Source organism: Myiozetetes cayanensis, unplaced genomic scaffold, assembly GCF_022539395.1.
Source record: "Myiozetetes cayanensis isolate MyiCay16 unplaced genomic scaffold, myiCay2020 scf3, whole genome shotgun sequence".
Classification (NCBI taxonomy): domain Eukaryota; kingdom Metazoa; phylum Chordata; class Aves; order Passeriformes; family Tyrannidae; genus Myiozetetes; species Myiozetetes cayanensis.
The window spans coordinates 54334054-54344829 of NW_026087521.1; the positions used below are offsets into that span (position 1 = coordinate 54334054).

Genomic DNA, 10776 nt, shown 5'->3' on the forward strand with positions numbered 1-10776 from the left:
TTATTTAAAACTAAAAACACAGATGGCAAAACCCCAAAACACAAGTGAAAATGTACCTGGATCTAAAGGACATTCATTAAGCTTGGCAAATTCTGCTGGAGTTTTGCCAGTAAGAACACAATTGGAGCTACGCAGCATTATAGGCATTCTGTAAGAAAAACAGTTACAATTTTACTCAAGATTCAGATAGAAAAACATGAAGAGTCAAATTCAGAACAAGAACCATGCTGAACAAACTGGAGAAAACACATTTAAGGTAATTAGAACACATGCATGCTATAACCAACAGGTTTTTCCTTTAAACCCACCTTATTTCATTGAACACTTAACTGAAAAGAGACCTGAAAATGGACATCTACAAGCAGAAACCACAGACTTTCTACTTAAAGGTTATGCAGCTACTACAGGCATTGTGACAAGCAGAGTCACCAAGGCCAATGATAACTCGTGCAAAAACTCCTGGTCTCCGAAAACAGGCTGCAGTGAAGAACATGTCCCTGCAAATCCAGCTTTAATTAGATAAAGCCAGTTCATATCTCATTTCCCATACAGGATTGACACCTTCTGGCTGCAGACAGATAATGCCCCTAGTACATGACCTAAGCATGAAGTTTCCCCAGTAGTAGCTCTGATTTCTCTGGTGTCTTAGCACAGAAGTCTGCAGCAAGCATTTTGTGATGCAACATGTGGTGGAAAAATACTCCAAGAAATTAAAAACTAATTCATAGCTTAGGGAATTAAAAAAAAAAAAAAAAAAGAAACTGAAGATGCACAGACTGGATATGAGGCAAAACTTCTTCACCATGAGGACAATCAAGCAGTGGAAAAGCTGCACAGGGAAGCTGGAAAGTCTCCATTCATGGAGGTCATGAAGACCTGACAGGATAAAGCACTGAGCAACCCGGTTTGATCACAGAGCTGACTCCTTTTTGAGCAGGAGCTTATACCAGAGGTCTTTTCTACCCAAATTAGTCTACCACCCTGTGATAAATCAGGGAATGTTCACTTTCAATTTGGCTTATTCAACAACTAACCAGCAATGACTTTGCAGTAATTATTAAAAAGTGTACTTTTATAGTCAGCTTCATAATGTACCTTTCCACTCTCAGATTTCCACTAAAACTTTTGAAAGAGATCACAGTTTACTTACAAAGACAAAGCTGTATTTTGCAAAAGATAAAAACAGGTTATCACTACATCAACCCAAAGACCTCCACTACCCCTTAGTCTCTTCTACAAAAAAGTTGACTTTTGATCCACCTTATAGAATTTCACTCCTTGGTGGACAGCCTTTGTAAGATCTATGCTCCAAGTGGTTTTGAAGACATATGTTGACAAAATTTATTCATGAGTTCTACTATTTGCAATCTCTGAGACAATTAATTCAATTTTACTACAATAAAACATAAGATTAGGCTACATTTCTTGTACTCAAACATTATAAATTATTTTCTTTGCTATTCTTACGCATTAAAACCCTCAAATTTTGTATTTTTGCAGAGTATAAAAAGCTATCTTGTCACTGCAGTGCTCTATGCAGATAACCTACCTGCTCCAATCATTTCACTAAGAAAGTATTTCCTAGAGATAAGAAGCTTCATATAACAAGCAAAATCTTCTACCACACACACAATCTTCCATCACACACAAGGCATTGGCTATTTATACCAGACACAGGAACCAGTTAGTACAAGGTAATGCAAAATGGAGCACTCACATGCCATTACTGGAAACTCCAATAAAACAGATGTCATAAAGTATCTTATTTATTTCACTTGCAAACAATAAAGTATTTTGCTACTGCGTTAGAGAGAGTAGCCATTTATTCTTTTTTTTGAGGATATTTTAATTTTTTTTTAAATATCAGAAGTTATCAGGAAGAAAACTAAAAAAAGGAAAATAAAGTTATTGAGTTTCTGTGCATAAAAACACAGAAAATTTGGAATGCTACTAAGCATTCAAATGAAATTTTCCTTTTTAAAGGCACAAAGGTCCAAAAATGCTGCATTTTTTGCTTTCTTTTTTTAATTTGTTTTGTTTCTGAAACACGCAGATTATCAGTGACTCTGCCAAACAATAGAAATAAGAGAGTAAAGAACATACAGCTTTCCTGTCCCAGTCTGAACTGTATATCAAACAAGGGCATTGTATATACTCACCTGGCAAAAGGAAACCAGCATAATACTAGGGACAGATGAGGAAAATTATTTCCCATGGAAATAATAACTGGATATTAACAGTTTCTAACAGCAAAAAGACTTCTTATGCCCTTAAAACTGTATGCCCTTAAAACCATTCTGATGACATAACTGTAGTTTTTAACTAAACCAATTTTAAATGAGAACTTAACCTTGTACAGTAGAACTAATGCTTGCTTTACTGATTTTACCACCCACCTTCCACAAATGTATCTCTACATATTAAGAAAGGAAGACTGAGTAATTTGGCTAAAAAGCAAACATGCTTGATTTCATTTTACAATAATGCAACTTGCAGCTCCATTAGTCTTTCATGTATTTCCCTCTTTGGTTTTATATCAATAGAATCCTAGACAACATCTTTGGAAGGAGACAAGATTATCAGAAGGTTTTGCAAAACAAAATCTTGGAACCTAAAAATCACATCCTGTACAGCTGTTTATCAAGATTTGCCTGCTCACTGTTACTTTTAACAAGGAGGCAAGGTTAGCCTACATTTATTTTGCAGTAAAAACTCTTCCCAGCACGGCAGCAAAAGAGAACTAATACCAGAAGCTCACCATATGGCATCTTACCTGCCAATGGGTAACGCATTGCGTATGATCCTCTGGCTACCTCGTGTATATTCAATATCCACAGTAATGGGGGCAGAATAGGTCATGTCTCTCAGGCGGCACTAAAAGGAGAACAGTCATATTGTTATATGTTGACTTACAAGCTGAGGAATCTCTCTTAAACCATCCCGTGTTTGTCCTGTGTCCTCTAAGTCCTCACAGAGAAATCAAGCAAAGCAAAGCTTGACCAAGATCTTGAACCTGAACTGTGTTTGACAGACTCTCCTGTTTAAAAGAAAACCCAAGAAAACCCAAATACAATTAGTTATGACGTTTCAAAAGCAGCCAGTAGATCTGTGTCTTTAGAAGACAGCACTGCAGAGCTAACTTCTAAAGTGCTTAATTAAACAAACAGGTTTAATCAGCACAAAGACCATACTGTGTCTGAGCAGTGCTCAGCTCAGGGACATTTCTATACAAAGACTCTCAACAGCTGAAGAGTTGTGCTGTCACATGAAGTTTGACTGAATGGAAGAGTAAGAGTGACACCATGTGATCTTACTAACAGAGTGAGCAAATGTCACTATATGGTACCGTTTCTAAAGATGACTTACAGAAGGTTCAGTACAGAATCACTTCCTGTAAAGATTCACAGAATCTGTTCGCAAATTCCTCAGAGAGCAACAGAAGCAGGATACACATATCTGGGACATTATATAGCTCAAGGCTCAGTCATTTCTAATCTGATCTTTCTGGTCTGCTCTCCCCAGCCTCACTCTAACACTCTGATGTCAGCCCTTAAGGTATTGTATATCCTCACGCAAGACAAGCCTTATTGCATTTGCTGAACACAACAGAGCACTCACAGCAGGTCATTCGTGACTTCACTGAGCATTCTATACCTTTCAGGTTCAGGATTACAGGTTTATCAGTGTTCAAACTTGCACATTTATGGTTCTGTAGTCCTTCAGTGTGTTGATTATGCAGTTATAAAAGGAAACTAAGATTGTGCTGTGCATTGAAGATGCAACTGCATGGAAAAATACACCTCAAGAATCATCACAAATCACACGTTCCTTCTCTCCACATTAAAAAGTAAACCACTTCTCTAGTAATAAAATACTGATGTGCACCAGCAGTTTTCACACTGGGACTTGTAGGAAATTAGGTCCCATTGTGCTCGCAGCAACTTCATAAAATTTAAAAGTAACTGAGAATATTCCCATTTTCTAATTACTCTAAATTCATCTGTATGAATAGTTCATGGCATTAGGTATCAATGAGGATGTATCTGAGATGCAAGAGTAAGTTATTCTAAGCTCAAGGTAATATCTATGAAGCATTTATTTTGCCTTCTCCTGCATGTACAGTAACTTTAGTTCTAAAGTAATCAAGCATTTTAATACCTGGGTTATTGGATATGAATTGTTGGCCACAAATAATTTTTTGCATGCAATTTCATTCATGTAGATCTCTCTCACTGCATTTTGTGCACATTCATATCTACTGACTTAACATTAGCTACACACTTGTGAGATGCATGAACTGTCATGTGTTGCATCTGATTGCACTGTTGATGGCTGAGTGACTGGCCCTAAAAGCTTTCTATTGAACCAAACAAGATGCTCAGTTCCAATTCTGAGGCCAAAATGAGGTTGTCACTACCTCTGCTGCAGTGGTATAAATCTCAAAGCATAGTAGCAGGAGAGAATTTCTGTGTTCCTGAGCAATCTCCCAAGAGAACTGAAAGGCCCTAGATACCTGAAAGCAATCCTAAAAGGTCCAAAGCTTATGCTAGTTTATGGCTTTCTTGCACATACAGAAGCTACCTTATATTCTGTTGGTCAAAACCAACAGACTTTCTGATTTCAGTCAGAGCAGCATTTGTTCTCCAACATGCATCTTTATTCCAGAAGTACACAGTCCATTTGCTAACCTACATGCCTACAGCAGTGCAGAGAAATTAAATATACTCCCCATAAGGCTAATGTTCTTCTGCAGCTTCTTATAATTTTATCAATTTCCGTTTCTGCTCAAAGTTTCCACATTTGCTTTCTGACCCAGATTTAAAATACATGAGCAAAAAGATCAGATATATGTTCCCAAAGAAGACCAGAAGGGAAAGGGAGACTGAAGTGACTTATGGTGCAGGCAGTAGCAAGGCTAACATTAAAAAGAAGTTAATAAAAATATCAAAGAACACTACACTGTAATATGAGGACTTAAGCTTTGCCGTAAGAAGCGCCACAAGATTAAGCAAGCGAAGTACTTTTCACTACTTTCATGGAAACCCAGTCTAATTCAGCTACTATGAATTACAGAATACAGCTATTTTCAGATACCAGAAAAAAATACAATTAAAAGAAATAAAATTTAAAAACTTTATTACATGATGTTTAAACTGCTGAGACAGTGGCAGGCATTGTATCACCTCACATAGCATGCACTCAAAATAAAATGATATGCAGCTACTATCCAGGACATTCCCAAGATCAAACAAACAAACGAGACAGACACAAACATTAATACCTCATGAGGTGATACAGGTCGTGTCACATTGAAGCTTTCTTCCACATCTGGAGTACCCACATAGATATTGAGGTACCTGTAATACAAACAGTTTCAAAATGAGTCAAATGTTTTTCAGGCAATCTGAAGGGAGCAAAATTTTACATATATTGAAAAATGAAGTTACTTTGATGAACACAGGCTGATTAATAATGATAAATGATTCTTCCCAAAGTAAGTCATGGTATTTGAGTTGTTGTCTGGTTAGTTAAAATTTAACCTGCACATGCAATAAACCCCAAGTTACCTTTGCAAATAGACAAACTCCAATCTGTCATCTGAGATTACTGAACTACAGAATAATGGTGACATAAGGTATTGTTAACAGCTGCTTATTAAGTCTGCTTCAGATGATTCTTCTTTAAGTCTCTTATCTTTCATTGCATCAAATAAGAGACAGTCCATGGAATATCCTCTCTGATTTATACCTACACAAGTGCCTACAAACATTTTATAGCCAACAACAAACCCAGGAGATAGTATGATGGAAATCATTTCATGCTTACTTCAGGTACCACATTGGGTCAGCGTCACTTGTGACTTTTTCATTGGCCTTCATGATTTTCTTTATCTGGAGGGGAAAAAAAATAAAACAAAACCATGTGCCTTTTCTGAGTACTGCAAGCTCCTCTCTTCCCACCAGGTAAGCACATACCTCCACGTTGATGAAATAGTTGAATGAGTCTATGTGCTGTTTCACCAGACCTTTCACCTGAAAAATATGTGTATGCAGCAAATAAAATTAGCTTCAGTAGCATTAATCATACAAGGCAGAAAATAAGATATAAGCATTTATAGGTACTTTTGGATCTGTGCTAAATTCTTTCAGTTGACAAACTCTGGGAAGTGCCTGGACAATCAATCTGGTTCTACAGAGTATATGTCCAAGTTTACACCAGAGTTGTCACTGTTCTTTGAGTCAGAAAAGTAAGGTGGTAACTCTAGAAAGTAAACACCCACTATAAAAACAAACAAGAACCATCGCAAGTCAAAATATTTTATCGCTTTTGACATTATTTTGAAATTATTTTGATCATTTATAGTACAATTAACCATGTGTGCTGCTTGAGAAAAAAGGTGTCTGCACCCTAATAAGAGCAGGTGGTAGAAAGAAGAATAAGAGAGAGTGCCAATGAGACAGGGGAGACGGAACAGAATTGGGGAGTGAAAGACGTAAATCAACCAGCAAGGATACAGTCACAGGAGGGCAGGACACTTCTAAGAAATCTGAGTTTAAACTATAGGCAGCAAGAGTGAGAGACCATGCCCAGGGCAATATCACACAGAATAAAGAGTACTCCCTCCCTCAGCTAATGAGCTGATACAACACATTTCAAGGATTTGAGTTTAAGGTGCTTAGAGCAATCAAAAGAAGGGCGATTATATGAAGTGATCTGGGATTAAAATAAAAAAAAAGTATTTTAGTTTGAAGGAATACTAGTAGAAACATTCACTTTGTTAATAAACTAGTGTTCATGGAAATAAAAGGTGCAACCATCCTAACTACAGTGCAAAAATCCAGACTTGGCAAGGAGAGAGTGCTAGCTGATACCTCATGAGACACATGCTTACATGCTCTGAGGGTTTCAAGCTTTGAAACACCTCATGACAACTAACACATTACAAGACTTAAAACTTTATACTGCAAAAAGCCACTATTTCCATAGTTCAAACAATAGGTAATGGTTCATTCTGAAATAATTAGAAAGGAATAGGAACCTTAGAAGGACATATCCATCTGCACAGTGAAGCCTCCATGGGTTAAAACAAAGGAAGAGTGACTCCAGAGCAAAATTAATTACGTAAGAGTTTCCCTGATTTACAAAAACATTGCACATCATCTGATATAGGCAATAAAGTATTGCAGAATTATTGGTGTCTAAAAATCAGGTCGTTCTTTCCAATTTTTATGAGGTGATATCAACAGTTTTATTGAAAGAAAACTCCACAACAGAAGCTGCAATGCACAACATCAGCTTTGTGTAAGTGTATCACTGCTGGAACGAATATACCAACATGTAACAGAAACGCCAGACCACCATCAGCAGCCCTAGAGAAAAGGGCTCACTGGCTGGAAACAGTGTGGGATGGATACAATTGGCATAAAGCACACAGCAAATTGCACCTCTCAATCAGCAGCCCTCCCCATTTCAGGGTCAGGAATTCACACAATATCACTGGCTCAAGCTCATGACGGAATTTCATGTGCTTGCCAGGAGAGACACAGAAATTGTTTTAATTCATTAGGGTCCTGAATCCAAGTGAAAACATCCACAATCCGTAACTGACTTTGGAACTTTGTGCTCCTGCCAGGATCAAACACTCAAGGGCACAACAAAAACAGAAGCACAGGATTTGAAACTGGGAAGAAAAGGAATTACAAAGTGAGGTTGAAAAGAACCTTGCTGAAGCGGGCAACATTTCCAAAGACTGATGATGGGTCTAAAGGGGGCTGTCACTCCCTGAAGGTTCTCTGTGCCCATCACAGACTTTACCTGCCACATTTATGGCACAATTTTCATTGCTGCCTTTCTCCTTCTTCTCTTCCAACTATCTGTTAGTGCTGTTACTACGTCAATGGCATTTTATACAGAACTGGCTGGGCCTTCAACTAGTATCAGATTAGAGGAGCAGCACTGAAGTTAAGACACAACTAACTTTTGAGTTCAGTCAGGCTCTGACTTCATGAGGGAAGATGTGTGTGTGTTCAAGCCTTTGCAGAATTCACATCTGTGGCTATACACCACCTACGACAAACACAACCATGAACCTGGCACCACAGCCTTATGTAAAGACCACGAATAGGGTCTCTGAGTGTCAGTAAAACAGTAAAATAATCTGGAACCACTACACATATACACTGTTCATTGAGAATATAAAAATGCAAAGCTCTAAGAGGATGCCTCCACAAAATAATCAGTAAATTAACAAGGAAACTGATCTATGGAATGAGTTTATCCATAACTCCAGGGAACTAAAAAAAAAAAAAAATAAAAAAATTGTGAAATCCACATAAAAGGTGAGGACAGGTATTCTGGGAATAGCAAAAAAGAACAAAAGCTAGAAGAGGGAAACATAAAGTTAGAATGGAGGTGAAGCACTTACGCCACAAAATAAGTGTGTGTCACTAACCTTTAGAAATGCTGGAAGAAGTCTCCATTTTTCCTGAAAACAAAAAACAGTTTGAAATATCTTTCCAAAGAGTAACCAAACACTTCAGATGCTTGAGCTTTTTTGATTGTTTGTTTTATTATTATTGTTGGGTTTTAGTCAGTAACATTATTTCAAATCAGATCCATTTAGGAAAAAAATAAAAGACTGTCTAAAGCCAATGTAGAATGATAAAAATGACATGAATCAGCTTAGTAAGTCAGATGTGCTGTGCAGTATTTACTCAGGATGCACTGAGTAACATTTACTCAGCACACTGCCTTTTCCAACTGCAACTTCTGTGAGAATATATATTTCTTAGAAAATGTCCTCATTTCAGATCAACTAGCTTTTTTTTTTTTTTTTTTTTTTGGTTAACACTGCAAATTATATTCCTAGGAAGGGAAGACTTCCTATGACTTTTACTTTACAAAATACAAGCAAGAACCTCAGTCCTGAGAGCAGCACTTGTAGACACAAGTCTCTGTAAAACCCACTCCTACAAAGATTCAGCAAGGCTGATGACTGCAAAGCGTATCAAGGTTCCTACAAACCTTCCTCTATTTCTGTTCTTCAATGATTACAGGGAACATCTCTTTAAATCAGCCCTACCTTCTCTCACCATGGCATGGGGAGAGACCATCCCAGATTTGGGAGGAGAGATACCCAGACAGCACCGAGTGAGGCCGCATCACTCAGCTCCTGCGCAGGGTACACTGTAATATCCACAGAGCACCAACACCTCATAATCCCGACACTCAGCATTTAGGAGCACACGGCCACGGCGTGGCTGTGGTGTGACGCTGTCGCTCGCGGTGCAGGAGCACGTGGATGAATCCCTGGCAAAACACAGCGCCAGGCACCCTGGACACGGAGATTCCACGCCCGGCGAGCTCTTCCTACAGGAAGAGCCCCGTGCAACCAAAGGGACTCGAAACTCGGCCCCCATCTCCTCGCTGTGCCCACGCGAGGGAACCAGCTGGGTTTAAAGGGCTGAAACCTCAGCGCCCGTGTTTGCAGGACACGGGCCGGGCAGAGGCTGAGGACGGGGCGGCACCTCAGCAGCCGAGCGCAGGTCCCCTCAGCCCACCCACCCCGGCCCGGCCCAGCCGCGCTCCGGGAGCGCCCGCCGCCCCTTCCCCCGTGCCCCCGCGCTGACCTCCACCGTGTTGACCGGGGCCGCCGCCTGCTCCGGGCTGAGCGCCCCCAGACCCAGCGCCTCCATCTCCGCCCCGACACCCTGGGAGCGCGGCGCTGCAGCACAGCGCGTCCCCCGCGCTCCGGCGCCGCGCCCGAAGGTTCCGGCGCCGCGGAGCCCGGGCGGGGCGAGGCTGAAGGCGGTGAGCGCTCTCCAGACCAGCCCTCACCGTGCCCGGGCTCCCTCACCGTGCCCGGGCTCCTCCCGCGGGCCTTCAGCGCCTGGCGGCGTGCGGGGGCGTCCTCCCTGAATCCCGGAGCCGGCAGGAGGCGGCAGGGCCGGAGGGGACACAGAGCAGTTGGGGTGCAAACTCATTTCTTGCAATTTTTATAATGTAAAGCAACACGGGGCATGAGTTTTAGCATTATTTATTTATTTGTTTATTATTATTAATATTGCCTTTTTTCTGATGATAATGTTGAACGTTATAGCTGGATCACCTACAAGCTCTTTTTTCCCCCCCTCTCCAGTGCTATGGAGAAACCATAGGGGACTACTCGTCTTCCCCAACTTAACGAGAAACATTAGTGATTTCTGCACATTTCCCGTGGCAGTAAGTTTTTCCCAGTTCACATATAGTAACTGCCAAGCACACTTCAAAAGCAGTGTAAAAACAGTGCTTACGCACGTCTGCTCTGCCTCAGGTTCCCTGTGAGCGGCGTTCGCGGAGCTGGGTCTGCACTCTGCGCATCCTGGAACTTGAAGGCGCAGGTTAAACATAAAGAGTGGCAAAATTTCAGACCACTTCCATTTGGTTTCCTGCCTAAAGCGCGCAGTCAGTCTGGAGAATTTGTTTACTACGTGGCAAGTCTTTTTTCTGTAGGACACAGGGAAAGCTTCTAGTAGCTTCTCACAGATGCCAACCCTATAGCCCAACCCCTCCAACTTTACCATGCAAACCAAATACATTCTCCTTCCAATTACTCAAATTTAAGCAGCACCTGTTTTGAATGTTATTTGTGCAGCTGCACTGAAGTCACTCCTCTACCTTTGAGCTGCTCCTGAGAAACTACAGAAAAAGGGTCACAAAATATTATTAGTCATTTATCTTTGGCATTTAACAATCCACAGCATTAAAGAAAGTTTATATAAATAACTTTTCACCACT

General features: G+C 40.4%; 1 protein-coding gene across 1 annotated transcript in view; it reads right to left on the bottom strand.

The window, feature by feature from the left end:
- POLR3B (RNA polymerase III subunit B) overlaps positions 1-9722 on the bottom strand; it is a 75171-nt gene extending 65449 nt beyond the window's left edge. The window contains exons 1-7 of the mRNA XM_050324664.1: positions 9630-9722; positions 8453-8485; positions 5976-6032; positions 5827-5891; positions 5282-5357; positions 2774-2874; positions 57-148 (exon numbers count right to left, since the gene is read on the bottom strand). Of these exons, the coding sequence (XP_050180621.1) occupies positions 57-148; positions 2774-2874; positions 5282-5357; positions 5827-5891; positions 5976-6032; positions 8453-8485; positions 9630-9695 (490 nt within the window). The 5' untranslated portion in view covers positions 9696-9722. The remainder of the gene's footprint in view (positions 1-56; positions 149-2773; positions 2875-5281; positions 5358-5826; positions 5892-5975; positions 6033-8452; positions 8486-9629) is intronic.
- Between the last annotated feature and the right edge of the window lie 1054 nt (positions 9723-10776).